Raw genomic sequence first — 24,335 nt, 5'->3', positions numbered from 1 at the left:
GCTCGTTTTCTCCATCGCCTACAAGGTGGCAGCAGTAACAAAATAACATTTGTATGTAACTAACTATTATTATATTAATTATAATTTAAATTATTTAATTGCGTTAAATTTTTGCATTACATTGAATATATTTGGAAAAAAGTTTTCTTTTTAGGCTTAAACAGTTTAAGTTGTTTTAAGCCAACTACAGCCAACCAGAGACGGAATCATAAACACGTGCAGTTTGTTTTCGGTTGAAAAACCCATTTCTGTTCTCAAGTTCGTTCGTTTGCTCTAATTTTATGCCGACCGTAACTTTCTTCCGGCGCAAAATTCTTTACTGTGCTAGACTGACTGTAGGCTCTGTTCACGTAACATAAAGCGTGTGGTTTTTCGCAGTCACGAAGGGTCCTTCGGTGGCTAAGCGACCGGAGAATTCTTGAAATGGATGATGAACAGAGGAAAATGCTGATTGAAAAGATCCAAAGGGAGGAGGATGAGTATTTTGCTAACCTGAAGCCCGGTAAATATGAAGATGGCTGGAAAGAAGAAACATGGGAAAAGGTTGGCATGTCTTTTTACGTAATCAACAGGCGTGTAGTGTTGATGAATGAATGAATTTGTGACGATGTTTTTGGTAATTACATACGTGGAAAAAAAATGGTTACTGGCCTCTCCACAGCGTTATGTTATTAGACGAGTATGAAAAGTAACAGGCGAAGTGATGCTGCTATAGCAGTGAAGCACTTGCAGTGGCATCCTGAAAGCGTCGAGCTAGAAAGCTGCTTTATTCTTCCGTGAGCGTTCACAGAAGCCCACGACACATCAGTGAACACTGATTGCATAGAATGCGCTACCAAACGTGCGCCCAGGAACACGAATACAGTGCCACAAACTCATACATTCATAATAGCACGCACGTTTTCTGTACACATAAAGCCGCCACTGGCATTATTTTCCAAATTACTTCAAGGTCATGATATCGAGACCATATTGCTTGCGTTACAGGAAATGGAGGAGCATCCGCTGTTTGCCACAAAGCTTCCAGAGAGTGGAGACCTGCCGCCACTGGTCGAAGCCATGCAGCAGTTGAAGTATGACACTGAAATGAACGGTCCAGAAGGTAGAGTGGCCTGAATTAATTATTCAGTATAATTTATTGCCCATTTGTGATTACTCACGTTTTTCTTTTCAGAGCTTTTCGTGCTCAACTGCTATTCAATATTTTATTTGACTTTTGCTTAAGACAGGAGACAGGAAGAGTGCAAAGTGGGGTCAGAGATCAAACAAAGGTTAATGACATCTTAGTCAAAATCAAGTGGAAAAAACAGGCTTGGGCAGGGAATGTAATGCAAAGGCAACATAACCGATGGTCCTTAAAGGTAACAGAGTGGATTCCAAAGGAAGGGAAGTATAGCAGGGGGCAGCAGAAACTTAGATGGGTGGGAGTGATTAAGAAGTTTGCGGGGATAGGGTGTCCGCAACTGGCACATGACACAGATATGGGAGAGGCCTTTGTCCTGCAATGGGTGTGGTCAGGCTGATGACGATGTTGATGAAGCAGATGAATGTTGATAACAATCAGCAACGTTCAGCAGGCAGTGTGTGGTTGGCGACAGTGCTCATATATGCCTGGGATGAAGTTAGCTCCACACACAGTTAACACGAGAAAAAGAACAGAGGAGAACATACTTCCTTCTCTTCTGTTTTCCTTGCATACCACTGGCTTGATCTCAAGAAATGCACCAACTACGGCAGCAACAAGGTTTGCTGATATATGCTTTTCTATTACACAAGAATGCTCCTAATGATGAGGCTAAGAGGTGCGCAAGGACTCCAGTCTTGTTTCATATAGGCAGGTCTTACTTTTAATGCTTTTGTCTGCAGAATTGTTGCTTGTGTCATGCTAGCTACTGTAAAAAGTTTGAAGTTGAGTGTGCCTTGTAACAAATTGGGGGGCAGGAAGCTGAGGGTGGACTTAAAAATTTCCATCTCTTACTTGCTTTCCAGAGTTGGCTGAACAATACAAGGACGACGGGAATAACAACTTCAGGCTGAAGAAGTACCGCTGGGCTGTGGCCTCATACACGGAAGGTCTGAAGCAGAAGTGCAGCAACTCTCAACTGAATGCCCAGCTCCACCTCAACAGGGCAGCAGCTCATTTTCGTCTACGTAACTAATTTTGCTCTCTCTGCCTGTTTTCATGTAGTCTGCACCTTAACCTTATATCTCTTTTGCTAGAGTTGATATTTTTTATTGTGAAAAGTTTTTAGGGCGCTAATTTCAGGGCAACAGCAAAAGTACCAGTTGTCTTTGACATTCAGCATTTGAATTACATGTTGGCTTTTTGCACTTCGCATGTTTCCAGAAAATTATGGCTCAGCCTTGGCTGATTCAAGTGCTGCTGTCAAGCTCAAGCCAGATTATGTAAAAGCAATGATGAAAGGTAAGCATTGATGCTTGAATCAGTGTGCACTGGGGTCAGTCCTCTTTCAGATTACCATTACTTTATGCAAGAAGCATGACTATCCAGCTTTGCCTATGCTTCATGGAAGTGCATGCTCACTGTCTTGGAGTTGATAAGCTCAGTGCAGTTTTTTAATGTCCCGTTGGATTATTGTTCACATTTTTTCTTATTCTAGCTGCCCTGTGTTGTTGGGAATTGAAACGTTGCCAAGCATGTGTGGACTGGTGCACAAGGTTATTAGAGGTAATGTTTCAAGCAACTGTTTTCATATCTTCAAGGGTTCACACAATTCTCATTCTACTATTTAACCTTATGCTTTTGGTTAGGCTAACTGTGGTGTCAACGGTGAAATTCGCGATGCTACATCAGCACTTGAAAATGTTTGCTTATGTTAAACTAATGGGGTGAACGTTAAATGCAAGACCGCTACAGCTGCCGCAATGAATCAGTGGTTATGATGCTCAGCTGCTGACCCAATAGATGCAGGTTCAATCCCAGCTGCGGCAGTCGCTTTTGATCGAGGCGAAACGCTAGAGGCTCATGTACTGTGTGATGTGAGCGCACATTAAAGAACACCAGGTGGTCGAAGTTATCCGGAGGTGTCCACCACGGCATCCCTCATAGCTAGGAGGTGGACTTTTCGGTCCAGACTCAAAAACACTGATAAAAGTACCCCAAATTCATTTTTTGAATTTGGTTTTAACTGAAAATGGTTAGTATTTCTGGCATGCAAGTCACAGCTAGCTGCTATGCAGTTTTACGTACAGTAAGGCTTAGCAGAAAATTGGGGAAGTGCTGGAACCATAAATGCAGTCAGACAAGGTATCTTTAAATTTTTGTACCGGGGTTGTGAGTTTTGAGGCATTGATTCATGAACTCAGGCATGCCATTGCAGATTGAGAGGCTCCACATCCTGGCCAAGTGCTGTTGGATTAAGTAGATTTTTCCGCTCCATGTGAGGACATTTACAACTTCTGCAGCCATAACAAGCACCCATAATGCGGATCACTAGATGCACAGTCATTACACAAAGACCTCTCGTTCGACGCAGAGTGCAACCAGAACATGCCAGCCAAGTTCTTGAACTAGACTCCCATTCATGATTTTACCGCACGGCCCGATCATTTAACTTAGACATTTTTATTTTTTGTTGTGACTGACAGGCAGGGGCACTGTATTTTTCATTCTTTTTAGAGCCTCACTATAATTTATGTACAACTTTCTCTGTGCGGGCTGGGCAACATTATTTCTTTTCTTTTCCATCTGCCCAAACAAAGGATAGCTCTTAGTATGACCATTCCTGTGTAAATTACTGCCACAGAACTGCTTGTCTAAAAAATTTCAGAGTTAAACCGTACTTCACTTTTTACTGCACAGGGACATCATATATTTCACCGATAAACACTGAAACCTCTTACACATAAAATAATATTCGCCGAAAAAAATAAAAACGGGAAAGTCCAAGCCCTACTCATAGCCTAAGTCACTTTGGGACATTAAACCCCACAAAACCAAAAGTAAGTTTTATTCATCACACTTACTGGAATTTAACAATGTCCTGCAGTGGAGTACGTGTCCTTATCCACTCTACTGTGGTTGGAAAAGCTACAGTAGCATGCAGTTTAATTACTCTGTTTAGCTGCTTTGATAGCTGTGCAGAATTCTTGCTTGTTTTAAATTAATGTATCTGATACATGCTAAAGCTCCATCCAAGCTATGTGGCACACCACCTTGGAAATCTCAAGATTGATTGAGACCGCCAGAGGTTCTTAACATGTAGTACAATCCGAGCACCTGACTGTCCCTGCTTTATGGCTCCACTAGAGCGCAATTATCAGAGCCAGGATCATAACCAGCCACATCTTATCAGCAGCAATACACCATAACCACTGGGAAGCCATGTGCAGAGCCGTTTCGTTTTATACGTCGCCTACATACGTCATGCTTCATGGCTGATGTTGTTTTGGCATGTAAAAACTCCTTAGCAATTCACTCTTAAGATGTTAAGCATTTCACAATGCGATGTTCTAGTTTTCGAGAGCTTAAAAAGTGCTTTGTAATTGTGCTTGGCTCACAGTTTTTTTCTTTCATTCCAGCTAGACCCAAACAATGAAGAGATGAAGACTCTGAAAGAGAAAGCAGAGAAGCAGTTGGTATGCTGCTGATTGGTATGGTGGCTGTGCGATAGGCTGTGTTCGGCTCTCAGCTTGTGAGCTCACTTAGCCATTTTCGTTCACTTTGCAGAAGCTGGACGAGCGTGATCGACGAAAAGCGTTGCTGAGGGAGAAACAGGAGGCAGAACGAGAGGCAGCACTCAAAGCTGCTCTTCTAGTGAGTTTGTTCCGGATCCTATTCTGAAGATTTGGGCCATTTTCTACCAAACCTGCCTTGGAAAAAAACCTTGCTCCAGGTGCTGTCACCATAGCTTTCTTAGCTTGATTGGAGCTTTGAGCAAGGAGAAGGATGCAAAGAAGGAGGTGATACTGTATTAGGGAAGTACTACATCGAGAAGGGATATACTGCCGTTAATGGGCATTATTATGTTTTATGTTTCTTTTTTTTTGCATGCATTGCATACAGATTTAATTTTTGGTGACTGACTACCTCAGGCTACTTATTGGCAGTTTGGCCTTATTACCTTGGGAAGACAAGCGATTAGTTTGGTTTGGTTTTACAAGCCTGTACACAAGTCTGGCATCCTTCATTGCTGTGTGTGTGTAACGAACTTCTAATCCTCTTCGGTTTGAGCCCGCATGGAATATTGCAGCTGCATTGTGCATGGCCTGTATTAACACATAATCAACAGGACTGAGTGCCAAATCATCAGGTGCCTTCAAACTGTCTGAAATAGGAGTGATTCCTTCTGATGTTAGTGCACAGCATTCTTCATCTCATGTGATGCTAATGTTAGCACATATAGCAAATTTATTTTTAGTGGCACGGATAGGGTGTGATCTTGTGAATGTGTGTTTTAAAAAACTGTAACTGTTGGTGGTGATTAAATGCCTGTACTGCTTGTTGCACCTTTGGATGAGGTTTAGGCCTTTACAGTGCCTGCGCAGTTTTTCTCCTGTGTGCATTGCCCATTTTAGCCTAAGCATGTGTGTGCTTATCAGCTGTACATTGTACTATATATATTGAGCATCGGGCATTTTTCAGGAAAACAGATATCTGGGAAAATTGGTATGGTGTCATATTGCAGATTTAGACAGCACGGAATAAGGGGGCATGAAACACAGCACATGCATTCTCATTCATTGCAGATGAATAAATCTGCAATATGTCAGGCATATTTTTTAGCCTGGGATAAGAGGTCACTGACCTAGTTATCAGGTGACAAAAGTTGGATGCTATGTTTTACTCTATTCAGCTGTTAGCTGCTTCTCTAGGACAGTATACTTTGTTACTACCTCCTTTCACTGCAAATAACTTAGAACTATTTAAAATGACATTTCAAGTACACAGGTTTCACTGACTGGAGCTCTGCCTGTTTTAAACTACCTTCTTAGAGACGCAGTTATATTATGCTGGACTGCATATAGTTTTTGCGTTGCAAATCGATTTCTTGTGCTTTTTATTTTCAATTTACCCTCCAACTTTCAACCATAAAAATGACTTCATTCTGTTTTTTATGTGTGCCTTCCGGGAAGTATTTTTTCTTTTGGCTATTTATTGCTTTTTTTTTTCGAATCTTTTTCCAAGCATGTATTTGCACCTAGACTAATGCTGTGAACTAAGAACAACCTATGCATGTGCAGGAACGAGGCATCCATTATCCCGAGGCACAGGAGCAAGAGCTGGAGTGCAGGGCTTACGAGGCACTCACTCCGACTCACCCGGCTCTACAGGGTCACAGGGTGCACCTTTCACCATCTGGACAGGGTCTCGTGTGGCCAGCCATATTCCTTTATCCTGAGGTAATGCCCACCAAAGAGCAAGCTTTCTCGAGCTCTGGCAGCATGGAGAAAATGAATGTGGCACTATTAAATAACTAGTGTCTCTGAGACACATAGTAATGGATCTTGCACGCTGCCTCAATGCCGTGGGGGTGAAGGGGAAATGCCGTAGAAGGGAGACTGGGCTTCACACAACACATCCTGCAGCTTTTTCAAGACATTGTGGAGCCAGTCTGGGCCCAAAGAAGTTCCCACTGTTATTGCCATAGAGCATCATATGTATCACTTATGCTGTTCCCAGTTCTTTTACAAGAGCCTCGCCTCTTTGACACTACTCCTGCATGTGTCCTCTGTTGCATTATCTGAGCATTGTTTACTGATCTAGCCTTGAAAAGAGGTGGGTTGAGTGGCAGCAGACAAGGAATCACGATAGTGCATGATGAATTAGCCATTGCAAATTACACTGAGCAAAACGCACAAATTGACAGCAGCTTATCAGCATGAACACTACTCAGAACACATGTGAACACAGAAGTAATTCAGGTGTTTCTGTGCAGTTTTTTACTAGCGTGACTGGCTGAAATCTTCTAAACTTTCCTTTTCTGGTGAGGCATTACAGCAGCTCTCCTTGCAGACTGCCAATGTTTGCTTTTTTGTCTGTTCTGCTACCCTGGTCATTGTGTGCAGGTGATGCAGTCAGACTTTGTGCAAAGCTTTGACGAGGCTTCGACTTTTGGAGAACAACTTGAGCTGCTATTTGGAGACCCTGGCAGCCAGCCTGAATGGAACAGTAGTGGCCGCTATGCCCCTCCCCATGTTTCGGTAGGCCGTAGAATGTGCTTTCTTTTTCTTAGTCTCTTTTTGTGTTCCCTTATTTGATGCTAGGAATCGAACAAGATTTTTCTGCACGCCTGTTTGGCAGGCACTTCATGAGTTCCAGCTAAAATTTAATTTCTGAACAGCGTCTTCTACTTCTCTCACATTGTTCATTAATTAATTTTTGTAAAAAGTCTGTGTGCTTTTGGTGCACCCAACACCTTTTCTCTTGCATTGAGGTAGTACTAATTTTTTTACTATTAGGTATGGTTCAAGGATCACTTCACTGGAAAGCCTGTGTCTGTCTCACCAGCATCTACGCTCAAACAAGTCATTTTTGACAAAAGGCAAGGGTGCATGCTCGCTCTTATACTTTTTCTGTCTTTTGTACGCTGAAACTGTTCGGTAATGGGCAAGTTGGTACAGCTTATGTATATTTTTGAAACACTAAGTAACAGGACATGAACAAGAGAGAGTACAGAACCCAGCAGAGTGGCACAGGACTATGCCTTAAGCCTTTAAGGCACTTTGTACACAGTTGTGTACGTAAGAACTTGCAGCTTTATCCTAAATTATGCTGCATATAGTAGCAATTTTCTTTGATTTAGGTAAATTTTATCATCATTATTGTCGCAATTAAGTTTTTTTTCATGGTTTACAGCGAACATGGTAAATAATATTTCACAAAACAGTGAGCTGAGCAGCAAGTCGGTCACCATTCTTATGCAGGCAGATTTGGCCACAAGTAATATGATCATTTCTCAATTTCATCAATGTACATCTTCAGAATAGGAACTCATTCCACAATCTCCGAGGTGTGTACCTGGAGAACCCTGGCGATTCAGTGTTACTATATGCAACCAACGTGACACGTTGTACGAAATTATACAAATCCTGTAAAAAATTAACCACTGTTATTTTGTGCTTGAAAACTGTTCTTTCTCGAGGTCTGATTAAACTATTATGGCACAAAAATATTGTTTTTTGATGCAAACAAAAACGGGCCCCTGAAAGGAGTAACAGTACCTCTTCGTGTTGCTGTCTTGTATGGTGTTTCTGGGAAAGAAGATTGTTCATGTCTGTGCAAAAACCATAGCACGGCTATGTCAGCACATCTGCCATGACCTGTCTTGCACTGCCATAATACCACATTTATATTTGAGACCACACAGGAAATTGCTTGTAAAGAATTGACAGGGCACTGAACAAAAGTGTAGTTTAAACTAAGCACTTGGCATCTCTTATTGTCTCCTCCTGACTGATTGACTTACCTTTGTCACATCCATAAAAACCTGTAGCATCAGAGCAAGTCTAGTCTTCATTTTAAAATAATTTTCACATGCATGCAGTCTTGTGTTTACTTGCTTAATATGGTGTATCAGTTTGCCTGCACCTCATTTATGTAGTCATCAAAGCTCTTTGACTAGTACCCGTTTATTGTGCCTTTCTAGGTTTCACATTGACAACGGGACAGCGTCGTTTTGGGTAATACCTAAAGGTACTGAATATGAAGCACAATTTCTCAATGATACAGGCAAGAGGTGACGACCATGCTAAAGAAGAACAGTACAGCACTGACTTCAGACACACGGATAAATGTGACATTTTTATTTTATAACACTTTGTATTGTCATATTTTTGCATGATATGTACACAAACATTTCAGCAATCTGAAAAAAAAAAAAAAGTTGGTCACTTGCACAAACCATCTCACTTCTCTCTGAATGCAAGATTACTGCACTCCTGTTCACATAATGTGCAGTGTTTTTTTCTTTTACTTTTTGGAGGCCTGCAGTTACTACTAGCTGTGCAAAATCATTGTGTGTTGACAAGTGTTAGGGTCCTTGCAAAAGATTTTTCTAACAGGTTGGAGTTCTGGCTGGTGTGAAGCAGTCGGTTTATTAAAACTAGTTATAATTAAAGCATGCACAGATTTTTTATTCCCTCAACTAGCATCATTGCTAGGCAATGCAAACTGAAATATTTTCATTTTCTGGGTTGGACTTGTAGGCGAGCGTTGCCAATAAGTGGAGTGCAAAAGCTTTCTCGTAACTTAAAGCCATGTGATCGAGAATATATATATATATTGTAGTTTAGGAAGCTTCATGAAGAAAAAGCCTTGCATGCCACAAAGTACATTACAGTTGCTTATTTGCTCATGGTACTCATCAATCATAAAACATTTTCTACTGTCAATCAGCTGCCCTTAAGCACCTATCATCCACAACTGTTTGGGATGGCTTCTTGGTAGGGCAACCATCAACAGGTTATCTCCATTTGCATAGCAGCCATATTTTGTGGTCAAACTTGTGTCACATTGCATGTGGCACATAAAGGCCGTACCTGCTTGTCCTAGTACTTTTACTGACTTAGATAAAACAAACAAGAAAGGGGCCATTCATACTCAATGAAAGACATGCGACAACACAAAATGTATGTACACTTATAAGACTGGTGGGTGGAAAGTTAGCAGCAAACCCGAAGCAGTGAATGTATGGAAATCTGAGCAACAAGTGGAAAATTTTGGCTATTAACTGCTGACTGTGCACTGTATTCGAGCAGTGTTTCATTCAATAGCTCGCAATATGACAAACCAGACCCAAGAGTGTCCAGCATTGGAATAGAATAATGGATAGGGAGAAATCCATGCAGCCAGTGAGATATGCTGTTTTTAGGAATGTAATTTTGTAACAGCATTCCTTCTTGCCGTTCTGTCATCTCAAGGCACATAATCATTGCCTGAAAAGCCTTGCCCACTGGCTGGGTGCAAGGCACCCAAATGTGATCTGATGTGACCAACCTGTGTGCTTCAGAGGTATAATGCCTAGAACTGCAACATGGCTAAGGTGAGTGCTGTGCCTGAAGAGTGAAGAGCCATCAGTAATTGTGAGCCTATGCGATAATATTCCATAGCTCAAAAGATGATTCGCAGGGTTCACAGATTTAAACATTTAAACCCTTGTGGCAAGGCAAACTGCTTTCTCCATTCATTGTTGAAAGCAATGGTTTGTAAATTTACGAGGAGGAACAGCTGCACCATGCTGACATTCTGCTAGTACTGAAGAAAGGTGACTGTGTTGGCATGGTACATTTGCAGATGTGTTCATAAAACACCTGTCCTGAATTGTACAAGTACTTGGAGCAGGCTGTCCGTGACAAGCTAAATTAATTTACTCTTACTAGAAGTGCGCTGCACACAAGGCCTGGAGCTGCTTTCATATATGTATGCTTCAACAATCACCGTTGATACATATGCATGCTAAGCATGCAGCAGGTTGGTGCCAATGACTTGGGAGTATGCACATCATAGATGTGCTTATAAAGAATGCTGCCATCGGCAAAAGAAAGGTGATCAAGTTTCGATCATCAATCTCTGATGTGGATCAGACACACAGACAGCATTGGAACCATCAGGGACTGAAGGCAGATAGCTGGGAACAGCAGTTTTTATAGCTTAACTGAACAAGAACTACATGAACAAACTAGCTCTAATTTATCAAAGAAACTTACTATCCATACGGCAAATAGGCACACAGCAAGCACACCAATTGCTACTGCAAAAATGTTTCAAGATCTAGACAAGCTTTTATATTTGCACATAGCTGTTTGAAAGAGATTGATGCCTTTGAGAAGTTACAACCATTGCTTTGATATTTACATTGTGATTTCTGGCAGCACGTTTCAGCAAAGCTGACAAGTGAGCTAGCCTTTCATTGCTTGAAAACGCTGCACATGATTCAACAGAGCAGCGCATTATAAACATCTATAAGTGACAACTAACATTCATATCTATTTTGTAGACAATTGTAAGGTATGTGCTTGTGCACAAGAGGAAGTATTTTTGATGTGATAAACAATGCATTTCCAGTGCCCAGGTGCATGGCTCCTCCCATGAAGTTTCTGGCTTCAGAAAAAGTGTTTGCAAATTATATGGTTTTTCAAGTAGCAAGAAGAGACTTCATTTCTTAATGAGTATATGTTTGTTAAACTTTTTTCACTTTGCTGTGATGAAGCAACACTTAAAGGTAAAACATTTATATGGTTCGCTGCAAGAAACACTGTAACCTTGTCACTCAAAGCACAAAAGTCATAAGATCACAACACATTGCTCATTTTTGCAAAATCATGGCAGTTTGTGGCAGTGTTTAATTATGTAACCATCACAACCAAGGACATGAAAATTATATTACTACTCTTGTGGTTAGCTATGGGGACCAGACATAATTTTCTTTATAGCAACTTGGAGAACTGAAGCGTATTTCAGTCTTTGCAAATCAGTCAGAAGCTGCTAATTCAGAATATTTTTTCCAAAGCAAGGCAGCATGGAAAAATACTGCAGGATTATTAACTTCTGAATGCTTCACTCCATTTATTTGTGGAGCCTAAACCATAGGAGTATGGCGAGTGCATATATTAAATTCTTTGTTGAACACTGTCAGTATTGCTGCTTGTTTTGCTCGCACAGCAGTTTGTGTGCAATAAAAGACAAAGCCCTCCGATTGAGTGCTCAGCAAATTTCTTGTGTGACATTCATCCTCCAACTAGAATGAGCCAGCAGCAGCACACATACTCGCAACAACAGCTCATGGAATGAGGCCTGCATCGGTAAAGAGTGCTAAAATGCGTTAACACACAACAACACACGTGACAATCAACAAATGTACCATGAGAGCGACACGAGCAAGCAAAAGGAAACAAAAAGTTTGTGCACGCGAAACGGTGAAGGCAGCGACGATGATATCGATGGGGTGAGACACGTGCTCCATGGTTCTTCCGATCACCCTTGCAACCAAGGCGATCGTCAAGATCTCGCTTCAATGGCAGCAGCACCCGAGACTGCAGTCGTGGCACTTTTGTGATCAGTTTGTGTGGGAGCCTCACTGGGGCGGCGTCTGAGGGGTCTGCTGCTTCTTCCACAGCCCAAACAGCTTGCCCCCCTTGCTGGGTGTCTTTTGGTGAGGCGACGCGGATGCACCGTTGGCGGCAGCCGCCTGCGCCTTTCGGCGACGGTCCTCGGCCTCCTGGATGCGCAGCTGCTTCTGGACACGCTCGTCGAGCAAGGACTGCATGTCCACCTGCAAGGAAAAATTGACCGGGTGTTTACCGTTGTGATAATGAGCATCTACAGTTGCTGTGGTAGTCGGAGTGATTAGTAACTCTGGGTACAGATGCAGGATGTTGGCTGGATTAATGCCACTACACTTGAATTAGTGCCACAGGTAAGCTCCAGTGAATGCCTCGTGCTGAGAGCGTTGGAGTGGGATCTGTGGGGTGTGTGGTAAATCCAGCAGAGAATGATGAGAGGAGCGAGAAGGAGGAACTCGTGACGGCATTGTGTTTGTAACCAATCAGTTTGGCACACCGCACCATTTTCTTTTCATCCCCCTTTCCTCCTCGCACTCCTTTGTTTACAATGCCGACATTGCGTAGCCGAGAGACGTGGCCTTAACAGCTGCCACTGTAAGACGAGACGGGACGTTGCGATGGTAGGGTATCTATACCTGCATGTGACCGTGCACCTCCGGGGGGCAAGACAAATGCAAAGTAGCTTGAGAGCACCTTGAAATACCATCCAAGAATTCCTAGACCAGAGTCAGCACCCTGCTCTGGGGCAATGAAGTAACTGACAGCTCTACTGTTCATTGCCTTCACGAGTGCACCTACTCCTGCAGTCCCTCACCCACACTGCCCTAGCCCACTTGCACACCTGGGCAACATTATATTCTTGTTGGCCAGCATGCGTACATGGGAGTTTTTATGTTACGACGCTCCTTTCTGCGCAAGGCTTGCAAACCATGCAAGTTACATCTGCGTATCGGCAAACAATGCCGCCCAGTTGAAAGTGAAGACAAAGCAACCCAGAATACGTCAAAAACTGTTGTCGTCCTGGCGTAACGTCAGATAAACTTGTGCCAAGAGCATTTTCTGTGATGCTGCAAGTCTGCTGTCATCGCAACACGAACAACTTCGCTGTGATTACACAAATTTGCCATTTCTGTCGTGATGACAGAAGACTGGTACAGCAGAATACGCTGTGGTTACAGAAGTCTGTCATGCTCTCAGAGTTATGTGCCAAAATACAAAAATTTTCTCCCGTATTTTATAGATGGGCAGAACAGCTGGTGACAGTGAAGCAGCAAATAGTAAACATGGAAGAACATGAACAATAAGTACCCTGAGACCATCTGGCATAGTTGGCACACTCTGCACAGTGTTTGCGGTCATGAGGAGGACTTCGGGATTTTGAGGAAGCCACATAGATGTGGGAGCCACAGTATGTCGCACTAATTGGTGCCTCACTCTTAATCGTAACTCGGTGAATTTAAAAGCAAAAGTAGCGAGAGAAAAGGTGTCTCGGTTGACGCAACAGACCTGCCACTGCTCCAGCTGCTGGGAGAGTTCGACCTTCTGCTGGATAGCCTCCATGAGCTGGCTGTTGATGTGCATCAGCTCAATGCGAGTCTTGGCCAGCTCGATCTCCGTGTTGTTTTTCCTACGCACAGAAATCAAGGTCCACCAATCAGCCACAAAGCAATTAAGTTCAAGCAATATGCAATCGCTGCAATGTTGAGCTCGCTAGTAGATTACAGTAGCTAGTTCTCCATGTTAGCAGTTTCAGTGCCGCCGAAAGCAACGTTTATCGGCCACACAGACAGCGAAGTATTCCGAGGCAGTTACAAACAACCTAGAACAAACTAGGGAGAGGCACAAAAGTTTATACGCGGCCTCAGAAAACTCCAACACCTTCAGTCGTTTCCTGGGCTTACAAGTGACGGGGATGGCTGCAGCGCACTCACTACAGGAACACCTCTTCCCAGGCGTGTACCCGCACTACGTGAAAATAGATGGCACACACCCGACAGCACCTACTACCCGACTCAGAATAGAAAATTTCCTCTCATATTATTCAGATAAAAGTATAACTAGGGGTTGGACTTTTCGGTTGAAACAAAAGAAATGATAAAAGTATGCCAAATCCACTTTTATAAATTCGGTTTTGACCAAAAAGGTCAGTATTTTTGGCTTGCAAGGCATAGCTAGCTGGCTGCTGAACGTGAATTACACTCACTTAAAAGTTGCTTGCATGGTGTGACGATGGTACTGTAGGATAAGCAGCACAGTTGTGCAATTTGAAGTACTATTTCTCCACTAGCTTACAAGCCTCTGCAAACCGGGAAGCATCATCTCCTCGCAGTCTTCGAGCTAAGCACTGTTTCTTCACTATCACCACCTGCTTAAAGCAGACAGTTGGTCAAGTAAGTTAATGAAATGCATGTAAGGACATTGACGCGAAATAGCGAATGGGCGTCACAAAAAAGTATGTTTTGGCTACCACGACAATTGAGCAGCAGTTCCATCGCTGTCATCAACACACAGACCACATGATGTCCCGCCTTCGCAATTAACGCAGCGTCACAACCCAACAATAACATGTCAGCCAAGTTCTTAGAAGTAAACTTCCACTTCTGTTTTTGTCTGCCAGATACCTCATTTAACTTGAGTTACCCTTTTAATGAGGGTAGCAAGTTTTTCCACAAGCAAAGCTCCAAGTACCACCATCTGCACGTAAATTACTCGTAAATAAATTGTTGAGGATGACAATTAAATACCGAGATAGACTAAATGACTTTTGACCACATAGATTTGCTACATTAACTCGCCAAAAAAGGCCAGTATGTCATTCGTCGAAAATAATATCTGCCGAAAAAAAAACGAAAGTAGCGTCCTGAAATAAAAACGGGAAAACTCTGCCGAATTGAAAAAATAAAAAGCGAAAAGTGCAACCGTTAAGCATAGTACTATATATAGTAAAAATATATAACAAGTATATACATTATCTCGTATGTTATCTACTATTCTTTCTGACCAGCATTTGAACGCGAGAGTTACCGGATACGACGTACTACGACGGAGGCTGCGAAGCAGACGCTGCTCGCCTCAGAGGAATTCCCATGTACAACTATCGCTGTAAAAGCCTATCGACGTTGACTGGAGAGAGAAACATTCAATGCGGTGGCGTCACCGGAAAGCTTGCTTCACCGCAGCATTATTGTTTGTGTGGTGAAGCAAAACTAACAAGCGAAGGCGTTCATTACAACGTGCAAGGTCATGTTATACTTCCAGCGCACCATCCGGAGAGAAAAATTAGATGAATCACTCGCCGTCACGCCTCTTTCTTTATTCCTCATTCTTAACTTCTCTCTTTCTTCCTTTCTCTTTGTTTCTATTTTTATTTCTGGGGCGACAGGAGGAGAGGACAAAAAGCATTATCAGTAGTAATACGGTCCATACACGACAATCACCCTTGGTTCAGACCTCACTGCTCTGTACCATTGATAGGTAATTTTACAAGGCACTGAAGCTAGTTGTACAACTTGTAGTTTTGCGTCACTGGGACGCGCTGTTAGATTTAACGCTCAATATAGCAGGAACTCATCCTCATCGGCACATTCATTACCAGAATTGTCATAAACAGACCTTGCCGAGGCACAGCGATATATGACGCACATTCAGATTGTTAAGCTTTTCCGGCTGTTTTTTTTTATCCAGCTGACACGCAAAGCTGTAACACTGAAAGTGAAGGCGAATGCGTGAGAAGCTACAACTTTTGACATGCTAATAGCCTCTCAACCATGGCACTGCGCAAGCCTGCGCTTACTATTTCGCAGTTTATAATACTGTCCAGCACACAAGCAGCACGGTATGAGTGGCAGCTGGCATGACCGCAGCCGGATGGAGCGGTACCTTGCGACGGCCTGGTCCCGGGAGTCCCAGGCCCTCTTGACGATCTCGTCCTTGGCCATGCGGCTGGAGCCCACGTCGTCGCGCAGCCTGTCCCGCTCCTCGTGCAGCGCCCGCAGCTCCGTGTCGCGCATCGCCAGCTGCCGCTGGGCTTCGGCCAGGTCGGCGCTGCGCCGGCGAAGCTCGTCGCTCTTGTCCGACAGCTCGCGCCGCAGTTCGGCCTCCTCGCGCGCGCGCTCGGCCATCGCCTGGCACGCCTGGCACACGGCCGATCCGTTGGCGAGCAGGTCGTGCAGCAGCGCCCTCAGGTCGGCGACCACCGCGGCCAGCATGTGGGCGCTCACTTCGCTCGGGTCGAGCTCCTGCGGCGACGGGGGCACGCCGCTGTCCGAGTTGGCCGCGCTGTCCCGCTGGCGACGCAGCTCGGCCGCCAGCCGCTGCAGCTCCTGCAGCGCCTGCGCCAGCTCCTGACGCAGGTGCTGCGACAGAGAGGGCAGCACACACGAAGGACGCGTCACTTCAATCAGAGAGGTACGCACACCTTCGCATATGCAAGACGCTTGTCAGCCTTACAACCACAACGTGCTGTAAGCCTGATGAAATGCTTCGCTGTTTGTAACAACCTGAGGCCCTTCCCTATGGCAAAGTGAAAGAACGAAAACAGACGACGGATAGGGAATACCAAAGTACGGGACGAGCGCTTCTTCGCTGCTCTGCATCGCCTGTTTGCGCTGCTTGACTTGGCCGCGAACTGCTGCCTGACTGGCCCAAATGTTCCTCTCGCTACAGGGTCTTGCATATGCTACATCAAAGCATATTGGCGCCATATAAGAATTCATTCAGAGACGCCCATCGCATCATGTGCACAGCAAGGGCTGCGCTGCGGTTGAAAAATGAAACAACGCGAGAGCGAATGAACGGCGGTTTTGCGAATGTGAAATGATGCAAAAAAAAATGAAATACGACACACAAGTCCCGTTTTAGTCCACGTAACGGACCCGTTACCTCAAAATGGCGGCATAGCTGCCAACGAAGAGACAAGATACGCTACTGTGGGCGACATTTTGTTTACAGCGTAACCCTCGGACAGGCGGTGGACCTATGGAGACCCGCATGTGTCGATAATGTTCTGAGCGCTGATAGCTGGGCTCTTAGAGTAAACGAAAAAAGGCGATGACTACGATGTAAAGACATCAATACTGGAGACTAATCGTTTGGAAGCACGACTTTTTTTTAATTACAGAAACCTGCTGAGTGCATTCTAGAGCAGAACGAAAGCCTGAAAACCCTATAAGCTGGCGACAAGGAACACACATTTCGCCAGTCATGTAGAACAGGTAGCCATAATAACACAACAGCGATACATTCCCTGACGTAGATATCAAATGTGCTAGTAGGTATAGGTAGACCAGGTTGCCCGTGCGGTGGATCCGTTCCCCGCTAACAGGCTCGCGCAGTGAAGACAGAAAAAAAAACTACATTAGGAAAAAAAACATTTCGCACGGTGCCATGCAAAATATTTTTAAAGAATGAGTAACATTTTCTTGTAACAATAACTCCACGGTAATGCTTCTTCTTAGACCTTCAGTAATGCTTCTCCGTTCTCCGCCAGTGAAAGAATCCTAGCCGAGCCTGACTCGACACCCGTCCAAGTGCTCCACAGACTGCGACATATGACTAGCGTTAAAATGCAAAGGACAAAGAGCAGAAACACACAGGGCAGACGCTAGCTGTCCTGTGTGTTTCTGCTCTTTGTCTAGCGTCTGTCGTGTGTGTTTCTGCTTTTTGTCCTTTGTATTTTAACGCTAGTAATACGTCGCAGTCTGTGGATCAAAAGCACCAACTAGCCCAACTTAATTCTTTAACCCGTCCAAGTGATAGCGGAGATTCTAGCGCTCGTTCACGCCTACGTGTAAGGTAGCATGCAAGTGCAGCTGAAAGCAAGCTCCGGGCGCGCATATTGATTATTTCGCAGGATTAGGCGGACAAGCCATTAAGCCGACGTTGCTCCCCTATAGCTCGGCAAAGAGCTAACAGGTCACGCGTGAAAAGACAACGACCTGGTACATCAGAAATACCGTGCGCAGCGTTTTACACAAAAATAAAGAAAAAGAGGACGATTTATCGCACGGGACGACGTTGGCAGGCCCAGGGACGTGGTTCAACAAAACGCTGTAATGTGCAGCCACTGGCCTCCACGCAGCTCTACAAAACGGGATACCAGATACCTCTCCTGCGGTTGCGCAAGTAACATTCCACGGAAGGGTGTGCGGGTCATCTGTTATGCATAGCTGCAACGTTAGACTCGACAATGGGTTTACGGCGCTCCGTGAGCTTTTCAAGCCGGAAGCGCCAACCGCTTGTGGTCAGCAAAAGAACAGGCGAGAGGCGATGGTGGCGGCAAGCTGCTTTGCTTAATGTTTGTTTCGTACACCGCACGCCGCCTCACCACCACCACCACTATCAGCCAGGAAGCAGGTGTAATTAAAGCCGCCTCACGCTCGACAGCCTAGCAGCACGCACCGAGATCGGGATACGCTCGGGTTTCCTCGTGTCCCGCCTCGCATTGTTCCCGAGGGCGCAAGCAGCACGCGAATACGCTGTGTTTATGCTGTACCGAACCACGCACGCCTTGGGGCACGCACGGAAAATCAGGCGTGAGCTCCCTGCTTCGGTAGTAGCCCCCACCCTTGCTCTGGCTCCGTTAACCTTACTGTCGCCCTCACGACTCAAAAACGGCCGCCGCAAACCCAGTACCTATCCCAATGGGGCACGGCGGTGCGCCGGGCCTCACTGGACGCGTGTATACAAATCGCGCACGGAGACGACCAGGAATTCCCGTTTGGCCGACCCAGCGAGAAAGTCGTCCAGCAGCCGCCGCAGAGCCGCGCCGTTTTCGCTCTCGCACTCTCTCCTTTTGATCTCGCCGAAGAACGAAATCTTTTTCGCCGCTTCCTTCCAGGCGGAGTGTGTACAATGCTGTCCGCACTGAGGCGTGCATGCGCGGCCGTCGCTACTCCAGCCGCTGCTACCTCCGCCGCCGCAATCGCGTTTACCGCGGAAATACCTTCGCCCTTCTGTATACCTCGTGGACGCCCGAGTCCCTCTACCTCTTCGTCGCTGAGTGCGTGGAAACGCTCCATTTGTTCTCCGGCGTGCGCCGTGCTTCGTTATCAGATGGGCACTCGTGACGCAGCTTCTTTTCTTCCTTTGTTTTTCTTTCGCAACTCAAGGAGGTCGTAATTGTGCTTCCCTCTGGTGCTCCCATGCTTTTACTGTTGTACTTTTCTGGCACCCAAAACCTACTTCTGTTTACCTCGATGGGGATGGAAGAAATCTTAGTGCATTGATGTGTTTCCTCTTGCTATCCAAGCGACACGCTGCGAGCTTTCAAACGTGCGCGTCTACATGAGAACTGCTGCACTCCTTGGAGCTGTGCACACAGCTGCAAACATGGCAGAAGACCGGCATGACCGTAAACGCAAAAGACAAATGTGCATTATAATGTACGCGGGGTCTGATGGGGATACACTTTTCTGCAAGAAACTTTTCGCAACCAGTATCTCGTTTTATCACGCTATCGGTGTTATCTCTAAGAAATAATTTACGAGGTACCACGCGTGAGCCTGCCCATATTAGCACTGTGTTAATCGTATTAAGAAACAGCGCGTGACGAATCGTCACGCGTATCCGGCGTTCACTGTACTTTATTAACAATTCCTTATAGCTTTTTTTCGCTAAATGTACATATAATTCACATAATTCATTATACATCATTCGAAAGACAGGTCCGTGGGCCCCTTTAGTGCGGTCTGTCGGATTTAGTTCAAACCACCGCGGGTGTTCTCGAGACCACATCACTCCAACTTCGACGTGCTTTTTCCTTGTTCCGGTTCTGCCGGAATCTGCGGCTATACTGCAGCGGCACTGAACCCGCGACCCCGTGCCCGCAGCAGCAGAAGGCTGCACGCAGCCTGTATGCCTGGGAAAGGTGTCGCGTCGCCTGCCTGCAGCAGCCGATAAAACAGCTGGGCCAGAGACATCTGGGCACTTCTTCGTGCCAGAGCGACTTTTCGTTCCTATCGTAGGCAGTATATAGAAGCGATTCTTCATAGCGACTCCCCCATCCTCCCCTCCCCCAAGCACACACGCATAGCGAAAAGGCATCCGCCTCCCATCTCTGGCTCAGCCCGGCCATTCGCTGCGGACGTGCGTTGAGCAGCGCAGCTCCCGGAGAAGATCCCGCGGGGAACGATGCGCTTGAGGCGCCGCAGCACGCGCGTCGCTCTACACACGATATCTCCCGTCTTGATCGCCAAAGCGTCTTCCTTTTCCTCGAGCAATATCGCTCCGCGCAGAGAGTGACGGCGGCGGAGGAGCCAGCGTGCGCATACCGCCTCTTTTATTCATCGCGCACGCAGCTATATTGGGGAAGAGCCAACCAACGATGTTCTCTCCCGGGTTTTTTTTTTTTTTGTCTCCGTACCTTCTTGAGTTTCAAAAGTCCGGGACTCTCTTCCTTCAATCTTCTCTCAATGCTGTCATTGTTTATTCAGAAAGAGCAGAACTTCGTGCCTCAGGAGCTCCGGCCCTGCTGCAGCGGCGCGAGAGACAGCAGTTTTCTTAGCTGCGGCCCCGGGCTTCCGAGCACCGCCGCATCCATAAGCGAATGGCATAACTACAAAGTATATGTACGCACGCTGCTCCGGCTTTTCTAGCACTCCTAGAGGCACGTTCACGTCGAAGCATGCAACACGGATAAGAACGCGTATTTGCTAGCACGCACGCCCGGAGGCGATGAGCTGCAGCACAGTCATGATGCGTGGGCAGCAAAGCGGGGCGCTATTACGAAGGCGAGACGCCGAGAACCTAACGTGGCTGCACGAAGCGACTGCGCGCAGTAGTCGCGCAGTTTCATTTTTCGATGCCGGTGCACTGACAATACAGACATCAAATCGTCATCAGCCAGTTATGTCTACTGCGAAACCAATGTCTATCCATTAATGCGATAGCATTTATGTTGTCGTCTTGAAAAAACCACCCGCTTTCTGCGCCCGGATTGATCCCCGATTGATCGAAATTCCCCGATTGTTCGAGAGCATCGTGACGTCATCACCAGCGTCGTCTCCACTGACTACTGCCAATGAAGGGGGCCTGCGGCCCTGTCAAGCTGGCTTCTGACAGCTTTTTCTGCAGGCCTCCTACATCATGAACAGTGATGTAAATAAAAAAAAATATTCTATTCTATTCTAAATTTGAAAGTGTGAAGAAAAGAATGTTCGAGTAGATTCCATTGGATTATCATACGAGATTACATTAAGCCGACCCACTCTCTCATTTTATCGCCGGACAATCCCCATGAATCCACCTTATTCACCCACTAATACAATTATTCCACCTGTTATCCACTTAATAAACCCGGTAATCTTCACAAATCCGCTTTAACCCACCCACGAATGCCCACTAATTTACCTTAATCCACTTTCTGGGGTTGGCCTGCTTCCAAAATCTTGGGGTCCTTTGCATTATTCGGCAATGGGCGAACTCCCAAAGTTATCGCACTTTCTTTTATAAGACTGGTTAAGAAGGCCCCAATTTTTTTTTCCATTCGCACATGGTGTGCGAATTATCTGTATAATCTGTACCCAAGCAGTTATATCACATGGTAGAGAAACCTCCCAGCTCTGTCAGCGCTGGCACACGGCGTGGTCAGCTGTATCGCGGTTCGTGCGACACTACACCTTCCGGGGAAACCGCACCATCATGCGGCGTTAAGCTACTGCACCCTTTTATTGTGCCCGACGGCTCGATTTGTGGACGAAACAGAGCGAAAGTATTATCAATCAAAACGCACAAATGCGGCTCGTACGGTTTACTTTTCACTCTTCTTTCGTTTGAAAACACGTCGCCTAGAATCGGCTACTCGTATAGCATAAACAAACCGGTTTATTATTCTTACTTCTCATATTTTATTCCGTTCTACTTTTATTTTTATTTTTTGCACTAGGAGACTTTTTTTCCCCCGAGTTGCGAGGCGCATCTCTCGTCTTCACATCGTGCGCCAGAGCTACGCAGTGAGGCGACTTACACACGAGTGAAACAGCAGAGAAGCGAAACTAAACTAAGAAGAGAGAGAGCGGAGGAGGAGCAGGAGGCAGACCTTGTCCTCGTCGGTGGCCAGGTCGCAGTCGTCGCACTCGATCTCGTCAAAGTCCCCCGGGAAGCCCACCGACGAAGAGCCCAGCTGCGAAGGCTGCCGGCTGCGACGGCCCTGCACACACATCACACGCGCTGCGACTACTGCAGGCCATAAGCATGGCGCACGTTGTACGTGAATGAAAGAGCAGCAGCAAAACTGCGCAGCGGTATAGGCGATGCGGTAGGAACAGGAGAGAGGCGTCATTAGACATGCAGGTAGAGCGAACAGTGCACTCCCATCGAGGCAAGCTCGACAAACACTGAGGGCAGAACAAGACAGAGGCAGCCACTTAGCTCGCCGACGTACCGCAGAATTAACAGCGACACCTTCAGACCTCGCACTATACTTAGGAACACACAATTATCCGGCTAAATTCAGTGGTTGCAACATTCCAACACAAAAAGTATAGGTTCAAACCCATTTCCCGAGGCCTCGTGGCTGCTGAACCAATCTAGACGACCCACTGCGTAAGCTGCTCTCTCGTATAAAGCGCCTACTTCTGCGCGGCCGCTAAAGTTCTTTGGGAGCGCGCCCTTCAAAAAAAATGGCGAAATGAAACCTTTCGGGACGTCTGCTATGCGGTCGACGATGCCCGTCTCGAAATGCCTTGTTTGTCTTGCAAATGCCTCCTGGTACCGTAGCAAAGATCTCCCTTTACTTGCCTTCTTTTTCGCGTGGAGTTACGTTGCTAACTAAACTCCACGTAAAGAGACCTCGGCGATACATGAAAAAGCAGGTGACACAGGTTCAACTTCTCCTTTACTCCCATTCAAAGGCTACGACACACGTGACATTTCGCCCTGCAAAATGCCCATTCCTCACATCTTTCCGACGACCTTAGGTGCCAGATACTGACAGGACTCACTGGATGTCGAGAACAGAAAACTGGGCGGGTTGGAATGGATTCATCTTTAAGCAGCGCGAAACACAGGGCGTAGAGGAAGAAACACGAGACGCCACGAGCGCTATCTAACAACTGAACTTTTATTTTAGAAGGATATGCCTACATCGAGTGCTAGAAAAACCTACGCGTATATATAGCTTTGCTCTGTGTTTGCAAGAGCATGGCTGCGGACTCCATTAAGCGCTGGCGTGGGCGGAGAATGAGCTTCATCTGAAATTTCTCAGGGCCGCGGAGAACACCTCCGAAGGTACGTTACAAAACCTGTATCAGAAAAAGGGTCACTGGGACCTCCGAACGACGCCAACGCATGCTAGCTTCCTAATTCGAGTACATGAAATAACTTCTTTTTTTTTTCAGACAGGCCAGCAATATCAAGATTTCCAGAGCTGGGGACTCACCGTAAAGTGAGCTGGAACCTTCAAAATAGCTTACGATCACTTTGTGTTATTTGTAATACCGTTCTGCGAATTATTGAGAGATACTCAAAACGATTCCGCCCCCAAGCCTAAGCTATACCGCCGCGCAGGACACTGAACTGATTTCCATCACGAGGAGGTTCTTTAGCGAGCATCTAAATATCCGCATATAAAAAAACATTTAAAAAATCTTTTCGGTCGCGCTAAAACCTAGCATCCGCGACCAGGTACGCGTGAAGTATACCGAACTGCTGTGGAATCGCGCCAGAAACGACAGCTCGCTTTATAAGGCCGCTGCTTTAAAGATAAAAGGAGATTAGGGTTTATGAAAAAAAGAGAAGTCCAACTCAAGTCTGCTCAGCCGATACGCATCCGTCTTCAGAGAGATCTCATCAACCTCACACTTCCAGCTCTTATTGATCTTCGACTAGATTTCCACTTCAGAAAGGAAAACCAAACAGCACGTGTGTGAAATGCAGCCTGCTTAGCACCGATACGTAACGCTCTTACACCATTCTCTACGCAACTAAATATTGTACACATCGTATACAGCAGCATCGCGGCCGCCTTTGTGCAGCGTTAACCATCGCCGACGAAACGCAAGCGATTTTAATAACTCTCCAATGGCTCGGCTGCGTCAACTTCCTCAAGTCCCCAAGCACCTCCCGACCCCTAACGAAGAAAAAAAAGGTGACTGGTTTCGCATAGATTTCAAGCAGCCGGAAACGGTTTCTCACCTGAACAAGGCACAACAGACGCAACTCAAATCCCAACGCCGCGATTTTAATAACTCTCCAATGGCTGCGCTGGTTGCGATTGTTGCTGGAGTGCGAGGAGTTGGTCCAACTTCGCATTGATGCTCTTGTTTGTGTGTTCGAGAGCAGCGATCTTCTGCTTGAGTTGCTCATTCTCCGCA

General features: G+C 45.8%; 2 protein-coding genes across 3 annotated transcripts in view; one reads left to right on the top strand and one right to left on the bottom strand.

The window, feature by feature from the left end:
• The first annotated feature begins 192 nt into the window (after positions 1–192).
• Positions 193–8,746, top strand: Dpit47 (DNA polymerase interacting tpr containing protein of 47kD). Its single transcript, XM_077652894.1, has 11 exons — positions 193–543; positions 988–1,102; positions 1,990–2,151; positions 2,348–2,425; positions 2,622–2,689; positions 4,543–4,599; positions 4,691–4,777; positions 6,205–6,363; positions 7,030–7,164; positions 7,423–7,505; positions 8,610–8,746. The coding sequence occupies exons 1-11, from the start codon at positions 424–426 to the stop codon at positions 8,701–8,703; spliced, it is 1,158 nt and encodes a 385-aa protein (XP_077509020.1). The 5' UTR covers positions 193–423; the 3' UTR covers positions 8,704–8,746.
• Positions 8,747–8,831: 85 nt separating this feature from the next.
• Positions 8,832–24,335, bottom strand: part of LOC144120469 (bicaudal D-related protein homolog) — a 189,074-nt gene continuing 173,570 nt past the window's right edge. The window contains exons 5-8 of one of the 2 annotated variants that reach the window (XM_077652893.1): positions 22,061–22,171; positions 15,904–16,379; positions 13,531–13,651; positions 8,832–12,233 (exon numbers count right to left, since the gene is read on the bottom strand). In XM_077652893.1, coding sequence (XP_077509019.1) covers positions 12,036–12,233; positions 13,531–13,651; positions 15,904–16,379; positions 22,061–22,171 — 906 coding nt within the window. In that variant the 3' untranslated portion in view covers positions 8,832–12,035. The remainder of the gene's footprint in view (positions 12,234–13,530; positions 13,652–15,903; positions 16,380–22,060; positions 22,172–24,335) is intronic. The other variant, XM_077652892.1, reaches the window with a different exon arrangement.

This window comes from Amblyomma americanum, chromosome 2 (assembly GCF_052857255.1).
Source record: "Amblyomma americanum isolate KBUSLIRL-KWMA chromosome 2, ASM5285725v1, whole genome shotgun sequence".
Taxonomy (NCBI): Eukaryota; Metazoa; Arthropoda; class Arachnida; order Ixodida; family Ixodidae; genus Amblyomma; species Amblyomma americanum.
This window is presented reverse-complemented; position numbering and strand designations above follow the sequence as displayed.

What these genes read in the sequence shown, in the direction of transcription:
- Dpit47 (XM_077652894.1), top strand. Translation starts at nt 424, where the DNA reads ATGGATGATGAACAGAGGAAAATGCTGATTGAAAAGATCCAAAGGGAG. An exon ending in AAGAAGAAACATGGGAAAAG is followed by an intron (nt 544 to 987) that starts GTTGGCATGTCT and finishes CTTGCGTTACAG; the next exon opens with GAAATGGAGGAGCATCCGCT. An exon ending in AGAAAGCAGAGAAGCAGTTG is followed by an intron (nt 4,600 to 4,690) that starts GTATGCTGCTGA and finishes TTCACTTTGCAG; the next exon opens with AAGCTGGACGAGCGTGATCG.